The sequence below is a fragment of the Xylocopa sonorina genome, chromosome 7 (assembly GCF_050948175.1).
Source record: "Xylocopa sonorina isolate GNS202 chromosome 7, iyXylSono1_principal, whole genome shotgun sequence".
Classification (NCBI taxonomy): Eukaryota; Metazoa; Arthropoda; class Insecta; order Hymenoptera; family Apidae; genus Xylocopa; species Xylocopa sonorina.
In genome coordinates this window covers 11,529,203-11,551,806 of record NC_135199.1, presented here as the reverse complement: position 1 = coordinate 11,551,806, position 22,604 = coordinate 11,529,203, and the positions used below count along the sequence as shown (strand labels likewise).

The window sequence follows — 22,604 nt, the reverse complement described above, 5'->3', positions numbered from 1 at the left end:
AGAAAGAAAACTTATAAAATCCATTGGAATTCCGAAATAAAATGATTTACGTAATTATAACGATATGCCCTATAACTTATTCAACACTGAAGACTAAAATTTAATTTCTATACACACGACAATCCTCCCACACTCGACACTCGGTCACACAAGATTTTAAATTTGAAATGCAGGCTGCTAAACCTTCTAAATGTAGAAATATCGAGCACGTACGGTTGGCAGCACTGCAACCTGTACCAATAACTGCAGCCTTCAAGTATGTACCAAGTTACAAATTGCGTAAAGTCAATTTTTATCGACGCATCAAGTTAATATTCTATAAAAACTCATAATCACATATTTCGCAAATTATCGTTTGAAACGAAATACGTACATACGGAAAAATTAAATATAAAATTTAAACATCACACACGACAACACTTGGAGTATAAAATATATCGAACGAAAACAAATATGGTTAAATGAAGAATGTCAAAAGTATAGTTAAAAGAAATGGCAGAGATTGATGAAAATGATGTAGAAAATTACAATTTAAAGCTAAGCGCCAACGAGTTGCTTGCTTTTCAAAGAGATTTGAAAGAGGAAAAGGAACTTCTTCAGAAAATGTTGGCAAAAATTGATGATCAAGTTCACAGGCTACAGGTAAATATTATATTTACAATTCATTTCTCATTTGTATCAGTATTAAGAAATACCTTATGTAATACCTAAAATATTTAGGTGGAACAACTTCATTTATTAGGAATAATGAACAAATCATTAAAAGGTGCAAGAGATAACGTCTCTCCACACAAGTCAACAAATGATGATCAACTAGAATCCACGAATAAATCTTTGGACTTATCTGTAGCCTCAGCTTTGAAATATTTCGATGAAGAAATTGAAGATGAAGACGATGCTTAGATTAAGTAAACTTGTAAAGTAAGAAAGAGAATATAGTTTTGTATACATGTGTAAATTATGTTACAATTTCTATATTCAGGTTTCCTTCTCTCAATAAGGAACTGACATATTTAGCGATCTAACTCATCATTATACTACTATGCCATGCTGGTATTAAAAAAGAAACAAACATAAACGTTGGAACTGGAAGGTAATTAACACATATTTGCATCGCCGTATTCCTATTCTTAAGAAACTAATAAAATTATGCATTTTTTTATAATACATACTATTGTTAAGATTCATTCTGATAACTTATTGTATATATAAACAATACGACTAAAAATTGTGTTGTCAATTCGTCTTATAAATATATATTTCTTATTTATAAATTACTAATATGTTCATATTAAGCTTTGCATTTTATCAACAATTCAATAAAAGTGGATAAACAGCATTAAATAAAAACCAAACTATTATTATTTCTTAAATCAAGAGAATTGAATTGTCTATACAAATTTTATGTACTGGCAAATGTGACAGTTTCAACTACTATCGTCTCATAAGATTATGAAACGTTTGTACTTAATTAGTTGAGTTTAATTCGAAATGTGTCTAAGTATTTATTATACGTTTTACGATGGATAGCCCTGCGATGCTTGTTTTAAATGGTCTGGATCTTCTGTGAATGTCGGTGGTTTGAATTGTTCCGCCGAAAGGCGGGTGAAAAATATTCCTACACCTTCTATTAAAGCCAACAACACTCCTCCGATAATTGCACTACCAGCCATGGCTGGTAAACCATTTCTTGCTGCTAATATTCCACCGGTAGCTGCTCCACTGATAATAGAATTCCATGGATCTTCCTTTTTCCTCAGGTGAATCAATGAGCAGTCTATCGTGGAGAACATACCACCCCATAACGCAAAGTTTCCAGCAATAATTGGGGACCTTTGTTTCATAGCCGTAAGACTACCCATAAGCCTTTTGTTTATACCACTGGGTGCATTACGAAAACCTTTAATACTTTGAAATACTGCCCCACCAATTGCACCCATGGTGAACGCACCACCACAGTCATCTATTATACGCCATGGGCATGGTTCTCTTGCATATTCTTCCATTCCTCAATTAATACGCTAAAACAAAGGTTACAGAGCTCGTGACCACGTCAAATATCCCATTGAATTACTCAAAGATTTTTAATCACTACTGGAAATGTTAATACCCGTCTCTTTATCTTCATACACATGTAATACATACAGCGCCACTAATTATAATAAATAAGTAGGAACAACACGTTTAATATGCCATGATAATTGCTTCTACTAAACTTTTTATTTCAGTACAACATATATGAAAGAGGCTTCAGAAAAAGTAACCTTCAACTTTGATTCTTTCGGCAAATATTACTGATAGTAATATTCTTCTAACCCTTTCTTTATACTTGGCATGGATCTATAATCGTATTGCGTAAAAAGAATACGTTCACGTGTATGTACATAAAGCATGGGGCAAGATATATGTAAAATAATATATGATACGAATGAGGTTATGTATTCGGTACTCGTGCACGTTCACTTAACACACGCGTAACAATTCAGAATAATGTAACCCGTTTGTAGAAAAGCTACTTCTAATTATAAGAATAAACATATTTTTCCATATTTACCATAAAATTCGTATCAAATACTTGCGCTGCCGAGGAAAAAGATGATACCCCAAGCACGATACTGTGGTGAATGTAACTACGTTAATGGACCGTAGTGTAAATTAACACTTTTTCTCCCGATTATATAAGAGCGAAGATGTACTTAATAATTTCGTGAAATAAATTATTTCTCATTTAGAATTCAAAATATTTTTTGTCAGCATTTTACCGAATCGTTACGTTCCAATGCGTTACATAATTGAGTTTGAATTTTATCACACGAGTAATGCATCAATTCCGAGCCCACATTGCGTGATATTTCAAAATGAAACAAAGTATAGGACGAACATATCGTAAGTCATTAGTGATTCTATAATCGATAACATATTTATAATTCGAACGAATGGCCAATGACAATTGTTCTGTCATCTATATACACTCGAATTAAATGCAATACAACTTCCAGTTTGTTGAGCGTTAGACTGGCGCACGTTTACGATAGTTTAAAATAGAATCAACCGAGAATGTCCAAAAATACATCAGACTTTTCGTTAGTCTTCGATATCCAGTCGTTTTGTGTGACAGGAAATTTCTTATTCCAAAAGGGCATCGCATTTTAAGAAGCGTTCCATTGTTTTCCAAGTTATCGGTAATTAAAAATTGACCTCACCATGAAACTCGCGATCTGGAGTTATAAATTAAAGCTCAACTATCAGATTTAAGTAAAAATTCAATCAAACGAATACGAAGTAAATTATTTTGCGTTCAGGAATTGTAAATCATTTGTCCAGCTAGATGACAACGAACACAGTGAAAATATCCAAAGAACAAATGCGTTTTTCCATTGTTCCGTGCGATACATGTATAAAAGTGACATTTCTTGCAGATAAAAATGTCAGAGAACGAGACACTAAAATCAGCCAGCGATCCAAACTGTAATCCCTCGGAAACTTCGAAGTGCAATCAAGATGACAATGCGATAAACGTATCCACGAATGGTACCGAAAATCCAGTCGCCTCGATCGAAAATGAGAACGTACCCGTGCAAGACACCGAGTGTAAGATTTCGCAATGTACGCGAGACGAAACCATTGAGATACCGACGAAAGAAATAAACACGACTGTCGCTGAAATTACAAAGGACGTAAACGCGATCGAAGCTGCGACTCAGCAATCAGAAAAACAGGAGGACAGTGTAATTACAGAAGTAAAGGAAAATGGACAATCTGTAAGTTAAATACTTATGAAGAGATATATACAGTTCCATAAAATTTCCAATTTTTCCGTAGCCAAACGTCCCGGAAATTGAACAACAAACGTCCATAGGTGCAGGTGATACTTGCTTAGTCCCGAGGCGAGACGAAAACGCTGTTACTCAAAAATTGAATGAGGGAATCGCAACTAGTACTCCTGTACTCGAACAAACTCCATCAAAAAACGACAAATCACTTGCAGAGAATAATCAGAACGAGAGCGATCATACGTTATCGAAGTTAAAAGAGGAAGTTCAGGTAAGATTGACCAATGTCAGAACCGCAACTTCAGAAGTATCAGTCTTCGAAACGTATATTCGTTCGAATTATGTTAGTTATACAAAAGGAACTAAATCAAATGAAATTTTCCGAACGACCAGTTACCTTTTTCGTTTCCAGAAAGCGTCTGACGAACGAGACTCTTATCAAAAGAAGTTAGAAAGCACCGAGAAAAAACTGGCCGAGTTGCAATCGTTTTACGATGCCCTGCTGAAGGGTGAGGGTAACGAGGTCATACTTCGTCGCATGGTAGACCAGCTGAGGGGTAAACTGATTCAGACCTCGTTGCAATTAGAAGATCGAATTCGCGTAGTTGCTAATCAGGAGAAACAGATAAACGCATTGAACAGTCAGGTGGCTTCGCTGAAGGAAGTGGAGTCTCTCACCAGAAGCCTACTGCAGATTCGCAATATGGAAGTGAAGCATCTGCAGGTAACCCCCTCACACTCGATACTATCACAAATTGTTTTACGAGTTATTGGATATTTATATAATGGCGTAGGCGGAGGTTGACGACATGGAAGTTCGAATTAACGAGGAACGAGAACGGTACAACACGATGATCAACAAAATGGACGCAGCGGTTAAATTGAACGCGGATTTGAAAAAGGAATACGAGACGCAGCTCTGTCTGTTTCGAGATCTACGAGAGAAGTACGAGGAGAAGGTTTCGTTGTTGACGGAAGAGAAACGAGCTCTCGAAGCTAACGCGCAGCCTGTTACCAAATAAGAATGTGTTTTACATTCGTTTCATTGTTTTGTAATTACTGTGATTTGTATAAAATACAAGTTGTTCAGAAATAACGCTGTCTCTGCTTTGATCTCATTTCCTTGATGGAAATCAATTGATATTCTACGCCTTCGTAGTTTCATTCTTTAATAGTGTAATTAAATGACGAAAAATAAGATAAAAGGCAAAAAATAAAGAAATATATTATCAGAGTAAATAAAATAATACTAGAACGAATTGTATAAAGCTACATACCATGTCGTTTCCGTGGTGTAGTGGTTATCACATCCGCCTAACACGCGGAAGGTCCCCGGTTCGATCCCGGGCGGAAACATTTATTTTTGTCACTGAAACAGAACAAATATACAATTTAATATAATTTCAGTCTAATTACATAACTTTTGGACAAATAACTTTTATGTCTGATAGTACACATATAAAAATTACTGCAATTGTAACATAAGTAAAAGTAAATCTTTAGTTCAAGAATTCTGTCTACGCACGTCCAGGGTTCAATAAGGAAAATCTGCTGTTTACATTTCAGCGTCTGCATTGGCGGTGATTCCCGGACGACCCGTTACTTTCATAATACATACGCACTTCGAAATAATGTACAAATAAAATGGCAAATATAAAACAAATTCAATAAATAAATATGTATATATATAGAAACCAAGAAGAAGTACGAAATTCTGCGAGACAAAGGGTAATTCCCGAATCTTTAAAAAAGAAGATGATGCCATGAAACATGACTTATGAATAACCGATATGTAAATCTAAAAACTGCAATTACTGCAGCTTGGTCAGCAAAACAAATAAATCTAGAGAAAAAAAAAGATTCTTGTTATCAGTACATGTATGTCGCGCGAACGGTGATTCCCAAACAACTACCGCAGAGCCTTGAACTTTCACGCCAGAGGAGATTGACACGTTTAGCCATCCGTATAAATACGGCCGAACTGGCTGCATTTGACATCAGTGTCTCTTCGTGCATAGAACCAATCAGTGGCGAACAACTACTGGTAAGATATAAACAACACATTACAACTTTCTTTAGTGACAAGGAAAACTTAGATTTTTATCTGGTTATCTATTAATTACTTTACTAAGAATTCATCACCTAACTATTAAATAATACATTTTTTTCATGCAGATAATCATGAAGAGCCTTATTGTCTTAGCAATTTTGGCTTTTGCCTTCGTGGCAGCGGCATTTGGAGAGGCTACTGAAGATCTCTCTGAAGTAGAAATTGAGGTAAGATTAAAGACTAAAGAAAATCTGTATCATCATATATAAATTATTTTTCTTTTATTTTAGCGTTTTCGTCGTGAAGCGGAACCGGCTAAACCTAACCGACCTGTATATATTCCACCACCTAGGCCACCTCATCCAGTGAGTATTAATTCAATACGAATTATAACATAATAAAAGTTTGAATAATTATCGAACTTTTCTTTAAACGACAATTATATTTCTTTCAGCGTCTTCGTCGTGAAGCTGAACCAGCTAAACCTAACCGACCTGTATATATTCCTCCACCTAGGCCACCTCATCCAGTGAGTATTCACTCAATAAGAATTATAACATAATAAAAGTTTTAATAATTATTGAACTTCTCTTTAAACGATAATTTCATTTCTCTCAGCGTCTTCGCCGCGAAGCTGAACCAGAAGCTGACCCCGCTTCCAATCGACCTGTATATGTTCCACCACCAAGACCACCTCATCCAGTGAGTATTCCATCAATATGAATTCTAACATAACAGAAGTATTAATAATTATCGAATTCTTCTTTAAACGATAATTATATTACTTTCAGCGTCTTCGTCGTGAAGCTGAACCAGCTAAACCTAACCGACCTGTATATATTCCTCCCCCAAGACCGCCTCATCCAGTGAGTATTTATTCAACATGAATTGCAATGTAATAGTAATATCAACAATTACAGATCTTTTCTTTAAACGATAATTTCATTTTTCAGCGTCTTCGCCGCGAAGCTGAACCGGAAGCTGACCCCGCTTCCAATCGACCTGTATATGTTCCACCACCAAGACCACCTCATCCAGTGAGTGTTTAATTTATTTGAATTACATCAAAGTAGATACATTAAGGATGAGGAAATTAAATTGTATTTTATTCGTTCTCAGCGTCTTCGTCGTGAAGCTGAACCGGAACCTGTTAACGGGCCTCCGTATTATCCTCCCCACAGACCGCCTGTACCAGTAAGAATATATTAAATATCGATTAACTGTATTATGGCAATAAGTAGTGGGAAAAATTAATTAAATCTGATCCTAATTTTTTTCAGAATGCTCGTCGCTAAACGGAATCAAGTAATCATGGACCTGTACATCTTCCTCAAACAAGATCACCTCACCCAATTCATCCCTTTTTTTGCGAATCTGGACCAAATTCATTGAGGATTATGTATAAAACATTCTGTTAATTATTTTGAATTATCACATAAATATGGGCATACTCTAAGCCGATACTTCAATACACACGTACATGAAATGATATAATCAATTTAATTTCTGAATAAAATTAGTTCTAAATAAAACGAAACTTTTCTTTACTGATTCCTACCGAACTACTCAAGAACTACTAGCGCCATCTCCTGGTGAGACGCTGAAACTAGTCGAGCATTAGTTTCAGTACTTTCCGTAGAGATGGCGCTGGTGTTTTAGTAGTTTACTTCGCTGTCGATAATGCTGTGCGAGCAGTTTTCACAGAGATGGTTCCACGGGTTCCATAGTAGGGTCTGTATCATCTGTCTCACTCTTTCCTATAGCTTTCTATATGTCTTTCTCTCTCTTACCTCTAAAGCGGGAAATTTACAAGAAATTACAATAGAACTATTGAAATATACATCTCGACAACAAAACTTTGTCACAGTTGTATTATCAGGGTTCTTTACTAATTCCTACTCTTACGTATAAAAGTATTTGCATGTATAAATATTGAGTACTTTTTATTATACAGTTTATAAAAGTATTTATACGATGTATACACTAACATATACAAACCTAATCTAATGAAACGATAACAGGTGCATCATCTTCGGTCTCCTCCTGTAAATTGGAGAAATCCCAGAAGAATTTCGTAGTTAAACGTTCGCCAAATCTTGTCGCATAAGATTTCAAGCGTCCGTCTAACTTAGGGTTGAGTTCAATGTTCGCAAACAATTTGCGTAGACTCTGATAAATAAAATTATTATTGGCTACAATATCGCAAAGTACATCCTCGGGAACGTGCATCAATTGAGTCTCTAATGCCTTCATAAACTCAATGTAAATGGAATGACGCTGTGATATCGCGCAATCTGCACCGCAAATGAGAGAGACGAGTTTCTTCCAATGTTCAAAGGCATCAAGGCTTTGTCCAACCAAAAAACAGACAAAGGCTAGTTGCACCTCACCGATTATCTCTATAGGACTAGAATATGAAGTTATTGTCAGAAACAGACGAATTTCTTGCAAATGTAAATCAAATATTCAATTAATTGCTTACAGTGCTAACTTATTAATAAAGGTGTCTAAAGCATAACTTGAATCGAGAGAATATTTTGTAACTTCTGTTGGTGATGCTCCATCTGGATACTGTTTGTCTGGTATCTTTGAAAGTCTAAGCTCTGTACCTGGCTTAGGTTTCATATCAGGAAGTAGCTCGTCTTCTTTTTCTTCTACAGTAATTCCGCTTCTCCTTGTCTTCTTTGGATTTGATTCACCGCCTCTTGGCCTTGCAGCATCAGTGCAATGTTCTAATTCTAAAGCTGATCTTACAAAGCTGAAACATACAAATAAAATTATGATGGAAATAGTGGTTTACATATTTAGAAATTATACTACAATTTATAAAATCATCCAACATACCCACATATAGGTGTACAGCGCTCTACAAGAGAAGGTGTAATATGATTTGTTAATTCTTTCCATTGCTTCCATATATCATAAGGATAACATCCTAAAGATCTATCTAATTCTCTCAAGTTATTCTTCAACCTTTCGACTATTTCTTTTTCCACATCTTTATGTGAAAGATTAAACTTTATCAGTAACTGAACACTTCTGATGTATTATTTATATTGCACTACATACTACCATACCTTCTGAACAAAGATCTTCCGTTTTTGGATCCCAACGTTTGACAAAAAATTCAGATTTCTTAAATGTATGAAAAAAACCAATTTTAGGTGCTGTTTCCCCAAATTCATCTACAGCACTTCAAAAATATAAATGTATAGATATTATACAACGAATGGAAAAAGCATAAACTACACTAAATCTACCTATAATGTACATAATGAAATCCTGGTGGAATCATTTTGATGCCTTTGAATTTATCGGCTGCATTCCACGATTTTAAATCGATTCCAAATTCTGTGCCACAAGGAACATTAAGTATAACTAATGTGGCACCTTCTACTAAAAGTCTTTTCGCTAAAGATTGATCCATTTCTACCCCTTCGCTTCCCATGATTGGTTTATAAAATTACAGAAGTTCTTTTCGTGGATATATCACATACAAATATATATGTAAATTTTTTAATTTACATAATTTATAATCTGCTGAATCTACTTAATGTACCGCATATACCACTGATAAATATCGCAAGAGATTAACCTAAACAGAGAAAGGTTAGGAACAGTCAATTTGACAGTTCGTATGTGTAGTTACTACAGTAATATAACAATTATAAACGTTTAAACATATGTAGCTTTAAAATTGATACTTACCAGAACGTATCGATTCCAAGTTGTTATAAAAACTTTATAACAAGTAAGCTTCATTTATGCATGTACACAAACACAACACTTTTGCTCGGTGCCTCGTAGCACAAGTAAATGACGTAGCTCTCGTAGCGTGCAAAAACAAATAATATTTCGCTCGCCTAGTAATTTTTTGTCTGGACACTAAAGTCCCTATATAAAACTTAAACATCAAAACGAATGCCGCATAAACGTGGTTCATCGCGCGGCATTCAGAAATACAAACAATTTTAGGACAGATAATACTAATTGTCATCTTAGACAGTATGGATAATAATTTTCTAAACATGCACGCAAATAATATCACACACGTGAGTATTATATGTTTAAAAGCTTTTTCTTTTCATCAAATTTAATAATGTCGAGCGTTTAGGTTATTTGAAGGTTATGCTGTGTACGAACTTCATACTGTCTTAATGTTCAATAAAAATTTTATATAAAGCTAATGCAGATGTAACGTAATCAAACGTAATCCTTTGCGAAGTCAGTAATGCATTTTATTATGACAGATGCATATTTGTATTTTAATTGCTAATTAATTATTTTACAAAACTAAGGTTTGATTACAAACTTATTTATTTCATTGTAGGAGAATGCTCCTGATGTAGACAGATTAAAACAATCGTGTTTAATATTGAAGAAAAAGCTTGTCGAAACAGAGTGAGTTATTTAAACTATTAAATGAGCATTTTTATTGTGTATGAATCATATTTTCCACAATTAATGCCAACAAATTAACTATTTTCTAGTGAAGTAATCAAACAGTACAATGATAAATTAAAAGAATGCGAACGTTTAAAACAAGAGTTGAATGCATCAAAGAAACAAATGATTGACTATAATTCCTCTTTGGCTAAGGTTATCAAATTGCAGATGGTAATTAAAAAGATATATCTTTGTATAGAGTCTAAAAAACAATGTTTTTATTCCCTTTTGAATTAACATCCCATTTTCAGCAAAATACGGAATATAAAAAAAATATTGAAACTTTATCCTCGCAAGTAAATGATCATAATATAAAAACAGCAGCTGATAAACAACATATACAACAGCTAATTTGTAAGATAAAAGAGATAGAAGGAGGTCAAAATGATAAAATAATGCAGTATGATTTGGAAAAATCCTCCCTTCAAGGTATGCTATCTCTATGTATATATTTAATAATCACTTTAACATACAATTTCATTTTTTTTCACAGTGAAAGTCAAGGAATTGGAAGACGAATTGAAGAATGTTAAAAAATCCTATGATACAAAAATGAAAAAAATTGAAAAGAAACTTCCCATGGAAAATAGTAAGTAAATAGAGTTAGAAAAACTAATGGTTAATACAGCTAATTATATATAATAATACCTCAAAGTATTTTTAGATATGTGTATGCAATCTCGATGAATCTAATTTTGTTGTAGAATCGAAATTAAAAGATGTTAAAACCAGTATAGAATTGACTAAAGATGTAATAATGCAAAAGTCAGAACCAATATTAGTAGATGCTGCAACTAATACAACATTAATTAAAGAAGTAATAATGCAAAAATCAAAACCAGAATTAAAAGATGCTGGAACCAATACAGCATTAATTAAAGAAGTAATAATACAAAAATCAAAACTGGAGTTAAAAGATGCTGAAACCAATACAACATTAACTAAAGACGTAGTAATGGAAAAACCAAAAGTCGCGGAAAAGTGCATGTTGACAGACGAATTTTACACCGTCAAAGATGACATATACCCTATATTTTGCAACAAATGTGAAGTTTTTCTAGATCCACCTCCCCTTGAAAAAATATGCAAGATTATGACTAAATCATGCCCGAAACTAGTCGAAAAAATTTCGTCTCCTGTAAAAAAATCTCCATCCCCATTACAAGTATCCACAGGTAAGATATCGTAAAACTTTAAATACATTTAAAAATATTTAATAATTGTGCTTTCAGATATAAATAGCGAGCAATGTAAAACTGAGAAATTACCGACATTAGGTACTCCTCCGCCGCATTTACAGAATCATGCAAGCAGTCATACAGATTTTATTCCTCCAAGTCTATTGCCATCCCATACGCATACATTAAGTCGCACAGATTATTGCAACACTTTTTCCCCAACATCTAATTTAATGAACCAGAGTACCTACTACATTGGATCGACGCCAATTAATCATTTACCAATGACAACCTCAAATCCAACCAATCAGAATAATCATTGCGGAAATATCGCAACGATGGCGTCTTCGTTATCCTTACAAAAAAGAGTTGATGTGTTGGAGGCGAAACTAAAGAAATTAAACAAAAAATCGGGACTGAACAATAGTTGTTGTAATCATCAATTGAACGCTTACCACGCGCATGATATGAACAGTTCTATGCAACTCGTTGAACTATGTAAAACAATGATGAATTTTTGCAATAATAAAGAAAAAAGTAACATTACAGAACATAAAAAATCGAAAAAACTAGTATTTGAATCGAGAAAACCCAAGTTATCAGTAGTGAAACAAAAAAGATTACAAAGTACGAGTAATTGCTCTTGGAAAGTTGAATCAGTCGCGCAGAAAATTCAACAAAATCCACTCAAGAAAAGGCATAAGAAGCATAAGCGCCGGTATTGCGTACCCTTAGATAAAACTGACGATTTCTCAAAGAGTACTGAAGATTTGGAAAAGATGGACTGCGAGTCCGATGTAGATTTATCTACTGATATGTTTGATGATATTGGCAACAGTAAAGTTAACATCAACTTAGAATCTAACAGTACGTCACACGTGGAACCATCAATTTCGACTTTAAAGACTAACGAGACGGGTGCTAAAGAAGTTGGAGTTGTAGAGGTAGTACAGGATTTGGTGGAGTGTAATAAATCAGGAGGCGAGGTCGACTCAGGAATATTATCGGATTCCGTTGAATCTAGCAAATTAGTACAACTTGAAACAGACATGGACACGTGTTCTGAATTAATGGCAAAAAAAGATTTGGTGGAAATAAACTGTCCTCAGCAAAGCGAATCGTCTTCTATTGAAAACGTTAAATCAGCAGAGGCTAAACTTGTGGACGAATCTACGATAAAGGAGACTTCGCATTCAATAACATTGGATGAATCAGCTGAGAAAAATAATAGTTTAGAGATATCAAAACCAGATCCCATTGAATCAGATAAATTGGTACAACTTGCGGCAGATTTGGATACAAGTTCAGAATCGATAGAAGAAAATAATTTGATGGAAACTAACTCTTCCCTACAAAGCGAATCATCTGCTGAAGACGTTAAATCAACGGAGGCTAAACTTGTGGACGAGTCTACGATAAAGGAGACTTCACACTCAATAACATTGGATGAATCAGCTGAGAAAAATAATAGTTTAGAGATATCAAAACCAGATCCCGTTGAATCAGATAAATTGGTACAACTTGCGGCAGATTTGGATACAAGTTCAGAATCGATAGAAGAAAATAATTTGATGGAAGCTAACTCTTCCCTACAAAGCGAATCATCTGCTGAAGACGTTAAATCAACGGAGGCTAAACTTGTGGACGAGTCTACGATAAAGGAGACTTCACACTCAAAAACATTGGATGAATCAACTGAGAAAAATAATAGTTCAGAAGTATCATCAAAGCCAGATTCCGTTGAATCAAATAAATTGGCACAACTTGCGGCAGATTTGGACACAAGTTCAGAATCGATAGAAGAAAATAATTCGATGGAAGCAAACTCTTCCCTACAAACCGAATCATCTTTTACCGAAAATGTTAAATCGAAGAAACCTAAAGTATTCAAGTCTCCAGTAAAAGTAGCGTCGCGTGTAATGAAATCTAACGAATCGATTGAAAGAAATAGTAGTTTAGAAATATCATCAAAGTCAGATTCCGTTGAATCAGATAAATTGGTACAACTCGTGGCAGATTTGGACACAAGTTCAGAATCGATAGAAGAAAATAATTTGATGGAAGTAGACATTCCTCTGCAGAGTGATAGAAGTTCTCTCGAAAATGTTAAATCGAATAAAACGAAAGTAGTCAAGTCTGTAGTAAAAGCTTCGTCGTGTGTAATGAAATCCAACGAATCTATTGAGAAAAATCATAGTTCAGAAATGTTATCAAAACCAGATTCCGTTGAATCAAATAAATTGGCACAACTTGCGGCAGATTTGGACACAAGTTCAGAATCGGTAGAAGAAAATAATTCGATGGAAGCAAGCTCTTCCCTACAAAGCGAACCATCTTTTACCGAAAATGTTAAATCGAAGAAACCTAAAGTAGTCAAGTCTGCAGTAAAAGCAGCGTCGCTTGTAATGAAATCCAACGAATCTATTGAGAAAAATCATAGTTCAGAAATGTTATCAAAACCAGATTCCGTTGAATCAAATAAATTGGCACAACTTGCGGCAGATTTGGACACAAGTTCAGAATCGGTAGAAGAAAATAATTCGATGGAAGCAAGCTCTTTCCTACAAAGCGAACCATCTTTTACCGAAAATATTAAATCGAAGAAACTTAAAGTAGTCAAGTCTCCAGTAAAAGTAGCGTCACGTGTAATGAAATCTAACGAATCGATTGAGAGCAGTAATAGTTCAGAAATATCATCAAAGCCAGATTCCGTTGAATCAGATAAATTGGTACAACTTGCAACAGATTTGGATACAAGTTCAGAATCAATAGAAGAAAATAATTCGATGGAAGCAAGCTCTTCCCTACAAAGCGAACCATCTTTTACCGAAAATGTTAAATCGAAGAAACCTAAAGTAGTCAAGTCTCCAGTAAAAGTAGCATCGCGTGTAATGAAATCTTACGAATCGATTGAGAGAATTAATAGTTCAGAAATATTATCAAAGCCAGATTCCGTTGAATCAAATAAAGTGGTACAACTTGCAACAGATTTGGATACAAGTTCAGAATCAATAGAAGAAAATAATTCGATGGAAGCAAGCTCTTCCCTACAAAGCGAACCATCTTTTACCGAAAATGTTAAATCGAAGAAACCTAAAGTAGTCAAGTCTCCAGTAAAAGTAGCATCGCGTGTAATGAAATCTTACGAATCGATTGAGAGAATTAATAGTTCAGAAATATTATCAAAGCCAGATTCCGTTGAATCAAATAAAGTGGTACAACTTGCGACAGATTTGGACACAAGTTCAGAATCGATAGAAGAAAATAATTTGATGGAAGCAAGCTCTTCCCTACAAAGCGAACCATCTTTTACCGAAAATGTTAAATCGAAGAAACCTAAAGTAGTCAAGTCTCCAGTAAAAGTAGCATCGCGTGTAATGAAATCTTACGAATCGATTGAGAGAATTAATAGTTCAGAAATATTATCAAAGCCAGATTCCGTTGAATCAAATAAAGTGGTACAACTTGCGACAGATTTGGACACAAGTTCAGAATCGGTAGAATCATCTTTTACCGAAAATGTTAAATCGAGGAAACCTAAAGTAGTCAAATCTCGAGTAAAAGTAGCGTCGCGTGTAATGAAATCTAACGAATCGATTGAGGAAAATAGTTCATTGGAAAAATTGTCAAACGATGATAAACCAGTAGAAGAAACAAAGCAGACGAATATACTGGAAGGATCACCAGTTAGTCCAATGGCTCAACATGAAAGGCGAGCTCTCAGTAGTTCAGGTATTACGAAAAAAAGAAAGATAAGTGAAGTTCAGGATTCGAAGGGATGCAGTAAGCGAGAAGAACTTTTAAGGAAAATAAAACGTTTAAAAAAATCTAGTACGAATTCGAGTATATGTCCGAAGATTTTGGAACCTCCAGATGTGCAAGATGAAAAAGTTGAAGATTCTAATATCCTCCCTGAACCGAAAATTTTATTAGAAGATATTTCCAAAGAAGAAAATTATGCACCTATAAAGAAAGCTCGCATTGCACATATACCAAAAATTGCTATAATTGAACGAAAGAAATCAATTGCCAGTCCCTTGCAGTTGAAGAAGCGATTAGTACCGAAAGTAAACAACTCAAATGCTCAAACTACACAAGTAAATTCTGTTAGTATAAATAAATCACAGCAGAATAGTGAAAATAAGTTATCAAAAATTTATAGCGATTTGTTCAATGAACCTCAATCAACACTTTCAAGTATGCCAAACTTTAATAAACATTCTGTAGAGAATGCTGTTCAGGAGAAATCAATTCCTGATGCTAAAAATGTATTAAATACATTAGAGAACAAGACTTCGTTGGTCACAGACATTAATAACTATGGTTGCCTTGATGTTTCTGTGAATCAAAGTATCAAGATGAAAGAGGCAAAGACTGAATCAAATAATTACTCCAAATATTTGAAATGCGAACGTGAAAATAATCCTTCAGATATTAAAGAAGACAGTGGAACGAACAGTATGAAAGAAAAAGAATTATTACACGCAAATGCTAGGTGTCCTATTAATCCTGTAGAAATAAGTAACATAAATGAAATAAATGTAAACGCTAAAGAAATAGTTAATAGTAAGAAGGAGAGTTCTGTTACAGAATTTAAACTGCAAAGGTACTGTCCATTTGCAAAATTGCGACACTATGTTGATGTAGAGACGAAAAAGCGTCTAACTAAAAATAGAAAAAATTTTCCTCACACAGAATTGAATGTTGGTTTAATAGCAGGTTAGATCCTTTTTCCAAATTTATTATTTTAAAACATATACTTGTGTATGAATACACATTTTTATGTACTTCTTTCAGATAAATTCGTCAACATACAACTGCAGAGATTAATGGATAACGAGTGGCAGGCCTCTGTACATTGGGATGTGATTGAAAAATTGGAATCTACGTGTAGCGCCCGTATAATAGCGAAGTTAATATTATATTATACACGTACAATCAATCTTTGATACGATCAGTTATTAATAGTAATATTAATTAACGTGTTATATGATTTCAGAGGAATTGTAGAATTCCTAAGCACAGAAGAAGAGTGCAACAAGGCTCTCGATAAGACTCACACACCACCTGCACCACTAATGTCGGTAACGCAACAGAGAATAGCAGCTTTATTAGTTGACCTAGAAAAGGTGAAACCCACAGTATTTGAGTTCGTTCAGGCTGGCATAGAGTACAAACTCTTCAGGCTTAATCAATTAAATCAGGTTGTTTCATTACTTCAACTATTGTATACTGTTTGTATACAGAGCTTAATGTTTTACTTAAATGTCAGGAGTCTAATCAGTAACTAATGATTCTTATATATTTAGAGGTGTATCGTAGAGTCCCTCTCTAGGATGTACACGATTCTAGCACGAATTAAAAAGGATCGAGAGAGAGTAAGGATATTCTGTTGCGACGCGTTGTATTGCTTAGGACTTAACGCGATATGTGCTTTGTACACGGTATTGACTTCTTGGGCAGAAGTATTCCCAAATAACGAAGCAGACAACAGTACGTATCACTTTTTGAATAATTTTTCATAGTTTAAGTATCGAATATTTTCGTTGCGTTATTGTAACCGTTTATCATTCACAGAAATATTACCAAGATGCATGGCGCATTTAATTTTGACACTACAAGTTACGGACTTTCCAAAACTTAATGCCTTAAAGAATTTGTTAACAATACTCTACAAGTACCCATCGGGAACGTTATCTAAGGACATACTAAAAGAACTTTTAACAGCGTTTCAAGGTAATAAAAATAAACTGTATGACTTTTCATTCATCGTTTAAATATTCTTCGACTGATTTGAACAAATTTTTCTTGTAGAAAACTGTCGCGGTGAAATAGAAACATCCATTATATTACTCGCGAAGCGGGAAGGTACAAAGTGGGCGTACCAAAATGTCATTAAAGGCGCCTTGTTACCCATGATAATTAACAATAAGTTACCGAGCACATATCGAGCATTCTGTTTACTCGGTATGTATCGAATGCAGTAATTTTTTGTATATATAAACAGCTAAGTTACGACTTCCATTACGATAATTGTGATTACATTCATAGGTAATCTATTACGCACGTTCCCGATAGAAGATAAGGACAAATCAGTTGGGTCAATTATAGAACAACTTTGCTGTCTGATCGATTCCAATGAAGGTATTTTTCTGTGACTTATTTAATTCATTTTTCAAATCTAATCTTACAAGTTCAATCACTAAATACTTTCTATCTAATTAATTAGGGTCAAACGACCAGAAAGAGGGTGTTATCTCGGCTCTGCTAAGCTTGTCGCGGCATAACTTTATCCAGGTAGTGAAAAATACATTGAAATGGATTCCAAACTTGCCTATCCACGATCGAACCATAGAGCAAATCAAGGGTTTAATCAATTTGCGTACAGTCGATTTTTGGAGAGGTTACTTAAGAACGAATAAGTTGCTGAAGGGATACGCGGCAGACGATTAATACGTAACACGTACTTTTTTTTTATCATAAAGAACGTGAACCGTGTGATATTTATTGTAAGATAAGTTACATTGTTTAAGAACTTGAATTTTTCATTAACATTATGTTAATGTTAAATAACTTCGAATTTTGTAGTCAATTTTATATTACTCTAAGTGTATCTCAATTGTTCCATTTGTTAGGTAAACGCATTAATTGATTTTAATCGTGGCAATAACCGTCGATACTTCTAACAAACTTTCTAAACATGACAGAAATAACATTTGTATCATTTCTCTCTCTCTAATTTAAATTTCAATGCGAATGAAGCATTGACTTTCGTTTACTTATATCGTTCTTCCTGTTTCTTTTCTTTTTGTTAAAGTGTATGATACACTATGTATGCTGATAATCTTTTTTGAAGATTGAAGTACTATTGTATTATGTATGTACATATTATACGTGTCGTATTGAAGCAAGATTGAAAGTGGAATCAAAGTGAGAATGTAATTTTGGTAAAATAAACCAAAGCGGTTTTATAGATATAAATGGAACTAGTATGTTTTAGTAATATCATTAACGAAGTTTCATTTGCGCTTGATTCCTTGTGTAAATGTTTTTACTTTGAGCTCCCATAAAATAAGAATTAGAAAATGTAAAAAAATCGTTTTGTTACACCAAATAAAGAAATTGATTTTCCATAGTCCGTTTTCAGACTACGATATTTCGAACAAGACAACGTTCATTACCGAAACAATAGAAAGTGAAAAGTGATTAAGAACTGTTTGCACTTACATGGCTCTGTGATTTCAGTTGAAAATGGCGCCAACGCTTTTTGAATGCTCCATAAAACTCGCAGCCCACGCCAGCCACGAAGATATGTTACGAATTGGAATCCAGGACTCAAACTTCAGTAATTGCTATGAGTATTATTACTTTTTCACTATTTCACTAACTATTCCTACAAGCATATCCAATCTTGCGTCAATTGAACATATTGCAAACAATGGATGCAATGCAACTATGTCTAGTCCTAGCACATCACAATAATCACGATATTTCTTTCTAGTCGCGAAATACACAATGTCACTCATGATTTAACGGAATTGCGAATGATTTATTGTTAATTTGATATACACAGACACTAACTTAAGCACGAAATAGTTTAAATATAACAATTTTCAACGCGCGGACGACCAGTTTCGCGCTGGTCGAATCTACCGAACCGGAAGTACTAACGTGATCAAGTTTGAAATGTAGCGTTTAAAACTATCAAGCTTCATCTGATGAAATCTTTACCTACGCAATTCATACTCTTATACGTATAGTTTAAATTTCCTATTTTTTTTTTATTAATATTAGAATAAATGCTCTAAATTTTCCTAGGATAGCTATAGTAACTTATTTTCTTCACGTATTGTCGCTTAAATTGCAAGGAAAAGGACACGAAAGGACAGTGGCGCAGTCTATTGGAGGCTAATCAAGAACGGCGGGAAGGTGTTCAAAGGATGAAATGCAGTAACACGTAAGATCTCGCTTATTTATACTACTTAACCATTTCGGGAAACAAGATTACAAGTTTTTATTCCTTTCAATATAATAATAATCATAATAATAATAATAATAATAGATAATAATAATAATAAAAATAGATAATAATAGCAATAATAATAATAATAATAATAATAATAATAATAATAATAATAATAATAATAATAATAATAATAGAAATAATAATAATAGAAATAATAGCAATAATAATAATAGTAATAATAATCAACATATCGTAAGCTTCCATACGCAGAGCACGCTAAGTTATTACATGTACATGGTTTCTTTACAAAAATAATAACAATGTTTCGATGCAACATTGCGGATCCGATGATCAATCTCGTCTAGCTAAATGACACTTTAGCAGCATTTTTTTACTTTGGATAGATAACTCTCGTATAATCCCCGTTATATTCGTTAATCGTTCTCATCGTATGACTTTCTTCGAGGGGAACGATCGCGCACCACTCCTCTCTCTCGCCAATCTCTCACCTCCTTTCTCTCCCTCTCTACCACTCTATCTTTTTTTTTTCTCTTTTTCTCATTCGTTTTTATAAATAAACTACTTTTATTTTGTCAGTTAATCGACATTGTCTTTGGTACATTTACAACGAACAGCATATACCGCGACAGAGAGTACGGATTTGGTATGTCGGACGGGGTACCTACCATCCGCCGTCATAATAAGCGCACGCAATTCACGAAAGAAAAGAAACATAGAAATTCCACTTGGAGACCTTTCGCGTGTCGTCTGAGCGCGAGGATTTCCGTTCGGAAGTTAAAAACAAAGACAGAAAAAAAAAGAAGTAGAAAGGAAAAACAGAAAATTAAGAAGAAACGGAAACGGAAAAGCCAAGAAGCAAACAAGAGAAAACAAAGGAAAGAAGAGAATGCGCAAAGGGGTTCAGGCGGTCGGACGGTGGGGTAGTGACCAAGCATCGATCGGAACGATCGGGTTCCACCGTGAATTTCGCGGTTCCGGTGTCCCCGTGTCGGTTCCGATCGACCTGCGTCAATGGAAACCTCAACCCGGGAGATCCTCTCTTCTTGGATAAGACCTCGTACCGCGGTGACCCCGAAAAGAAAAAGAAATTCTCCGAAATTTCTTCCCAGTTGTTTTTTTTTTTTTTTTTTTTTTTGTTTTAAGCTCTTTTTCATTCTCTTTCTCTCTGGCCGAATACGACGTATCGTTCTCTCATGTCTGCCTTTTTTATCTTGCTCTTTCCCCCCCTTCGGTTCTCTTCTTCGTCTTGATCTTCGCGATACACGGCCACGGCGCTGTCTGATGTACTAAAATGCCACCACTGTCTACGCTTAAACGGTCGCTAAGCCGCGAGCCAAAGTCATTGCTCTCGACAACGATCCCTTCTTTTCCTTTCGTCGCCTCTGGTGGTGCAATCGAGAAAAAATTAAAATCGCTTTCCCTTTAATGATCGATTTGAACACAAAACTGAGGGGGTTGCGAATCGTTTCTCGAGCAATCACCTGCTCGCGACGACATTAACGTTTACAAGCCGACACTCGCAGTCTGCCCATGAATATTCCCTTACGATCATTTTCGCACGAAATTTTTTAAGGACTCCACTTGTTCAACAATCAGCCATTCGCCGCTCCAGACTTTGGGTTCGAGTAGTCGCTCTCAGGATGGAAACCGACGAGTTTCGACATCCGCGATACGATCAATAGTAACAATTTTAAGGAACCCACGACGATCGTCTCGAGCAATTACTCGAACTTCCTGTGAAACTCTTTTTTAAAAAAGCTTTAGCAGGTGTTGAGACATGTTCAGAAGACTATCCAATTACCGTATTGCAATTATACGTTTGGAAGGAAATTTGTCTGTTGGCCGAATGTGGCGTAGGAAAATGGTCTGTCTGATTGGAGAACAATAATTGGCGCCAGATTCTATATAACGTTCGCCAAATGAAACCGGATATCGTGACGCGAGCTTTCCATGGAGTCTCGCGGCGGTTTTCACAGGCACACTCGCGTCGTTAATCGCGTGCTTTTTTTCCCTCTTTAAATACTCATACTTTTTTTCTTTCGTTCGTTTATAAATAATAGGTGCGTGTCCTTAAAAGATACCGTTGTTAACCAAATAATACGCGATAGCATTAGGAATAAACTGAATAAATCGACGACGATTCGATAGTAATAATAAAAGGAGAATAATTAAATGATCGTAACTAATGATCGTAAATTAGTAAATTAATAATAGTAACCGTGGTAATTAATAATTAAAGGAAAGTGTAATGTAAGAATAAATTAGGAACCAACGTACAAACGTTACGAGAGAAGTATGTTCGGGGGATTTAATTAAATTAGAGCTTTTATCTTTCTCCTTTTCACGCTACGGTTTCTCCACGTTAATTAGGACTATTTGCAAATAAATTACACCGCGTACGGTCACGACTCGTGACACGGAAAGAAGAAAACACCTTAGGCCACCTAAGCTCCACGCGTTTCTCGTCTTCTAATTCTACGCACGTACATCTTCCTCGGTTCTCTACTTCGTTTCTCTCGTTTCCGGCTTTCAATTTCGATCCCGTCCCAATTCGCTGCAGCCTCCTTGTCCTCCTTCCTTCTCTTCCCTCGTTTCCGATAAGACAAAAGAAATCGGAAACTTCGAAACGAAAGAGAAAACCACGAGGCTCGCGATCAGAGCGGAGAAACGGAAAGCGTCACGTCGAGTCAACGATCGCGCGACATACATGTTTTACACAACAAACAAAGAAAAAAAAAATTACATTTACAGACAGTTCGTTTTCCTCAGAGCGTTTGGAAGCTTCTTCACACCACAGCACAGTATCTACAAATGTACAAAGAAAAAAAAAGAAACGCCATCGAATACGAATAGGATCCCCTTCAGAGGCGTTAGGTACGATCGACGAGCGAAATCAATGCGTCGCGGTTCTCCGAGAGCTTCGCAGGACGCGCGTCGTGGCGACGTTCTTCCAATCGATTTCTCAGCTTCTCTCGAGGATACACAGAACGATCCTCGAACGTACCGCGAGAGTAACCAGCTCCGTCACACAGTCGACTCGTTTCCCGGCAAATTTACCTGCCAATGGTCGCCATCGCATTGGATGGCGACGCGCCGTCGATCAGCATCGTCACGATTGTAGTTTGTCCGCTACAACGGCCCAATCGACCAAGGTAAATTCGACGGAGAAC

At 35.3% G+C, this 22,604-nt stretch overlaps 6 protein-coding genes and 1 non-coding gene across 8 annotated transcripts in view; 5 read left to right on the top strand and 2 right to left on the bottom strand.

Moving 5' to 3' along the window:
* Positions 1-467: 467 nt before the first annotated feature.
* LOC143425289 (uncharacterized) lies at positions 468-958 on the top strand. Its single transcript, XM_076897986.1, has 2 exons — positions 468-642; positions 721-958. Exons 1-2 carry the CDS (start codon positions 493-495, stop codon positions 901-903), a joined length of 333 nt encoding a protein of 110 aa, XP_076754101.1. The 5' UTR covers positions 468-492; the 3' UTR covers positions 904-958.
* Positions 959-1,339: 381 nt separating this feature from the next.
* Positions 1,340-22,604, bottom strand: part of LOC143425286 (mitochondrial import inner membrane translocase subunit Tim17-B) — a 106,295-nt gene continuing 85,030 nt past the window's right edge. Inside the window, exons 1-2 of one of the 2 annotated variants that reach the window (XM_076897981.1) lie at positions 2,555-2,708; positions 1,340-2,021 (exon numbers count right to left, since the gene is read on the bottom strand). In XM_076897981.1, coding sequence (XP_076754096.1) covers positions 1,518-2,006 — 489 coding nt within the window. In that variant the 5' untranslated portion in view covers positions 2,007-2,021; positions 2,555-2,708 and the 3' untranslated portion in view covers positions 1,340-1,517. Of the gene's footprint in view, positions 2,022-2,554; positions 2,709-22,604 lie in introns of those variants that run through there. The other variant, XM_076897982.1, reaches the window with a different exon arrangement.
* Positions 3,026-4,869, top strand: LOC143425271 (uncharacterized). Its single transcript, XM_076897952.1, has 5 exons — positions 3,026-3,182; positions 3,420-3,761; positions 3,823-4,044; positions 4,186-4,497; positions 4,568-4,869. The coding sequence occupies exons 2-5, from the start codon at positions 3,426-3,428 to the stop codon at positions 4,793-4,795; spliced, it is 1,098 nt and encodes a 365-aa protein (XP_076754067.1). The 5' UTR covers positions 3,026-3,182; positions 3,420-3,425; the 3' UTR covers positions 4,796-4,869.
* On the top strand, positions 5,057-5,129 carry Trnav-aac (transfer RNA valine (anticodon AAC)). Its single transcript has one exon. It is a non-coding gene; the product is annotated as a tRNA-Val (tRNA).
* Positions 5,647-7,360, top strand: Apid1 (apidaecin 1). The gene is made up of 7 exons (XM_076897976.1): positions 5,647-5,817; positions 5,949-6,050; positions 6,278-6,352; positions 6,442-6,525; positions 6,615-6,689; positions 6,777-6,860; positions 6,943-7,360. Exons 1-7 carry the CDS (start codon positions 5,650-5,652, stop codon positions 7,030-7,032), a joined length of 678 nt encoding a protein of 225 aa, XP_076754091.1. The 5' UTR covers positions 5,647-5,649; the 3' UTR covers positions 7,033-7,360.
* On the bottom strand, positions 7,746-9,290 carry LOC143425037 (protein AAR2 homolog). The gene is made up of 5 exons (XM_076897486.1): positions 9,084-9,290; positions 8,901-9,016; positions 8,668-8,821; positions 8,306-8,581; positions 7,746-8,230 (listed from the first exon to the last, which is right to left on the bottom strand). The coding sequence occupies exons 1-5, from the start codon at positions 9,269-9,271 to the stop codon at positions 7,822-7,824; spliced, it is 1,143 nt and encodes a 380-aa protein (XP_076753601.1). The 5' UTR covers positions 9,272-9,290; the 3' UTR covers positions 7,746-7,821.
* Positions 9,740-18,124, top strand: LOC143425720 (uncharacterized). Its single transcript, XM_076898721.1, has 14 exons — positions 9,740-9,875; positions 10,154-10,224; positions 10,314-10,440; positions 10,521-10,698; positions 10,763-10,858; positions 11,154-11,444; positions 11,502-16,166; positions 16,245-16,359; positions 16,447-16,651; positions 16,757-16,940; positions 17,025-17,183; positions 17,262-17,414; positions 17,499-17,591; positions 17,677-18,124. Exons 1-14 carry the CDS (start codon positions 9,831-9,833, stop codon positions 17,898-17,900), a joined length of 6,606 nt encoding a protein of 2,201 aa, XP_076754836.1. The 5' UTR covers positions 9,740-9,830; the 3' UTR covers positions 17,901-18,124.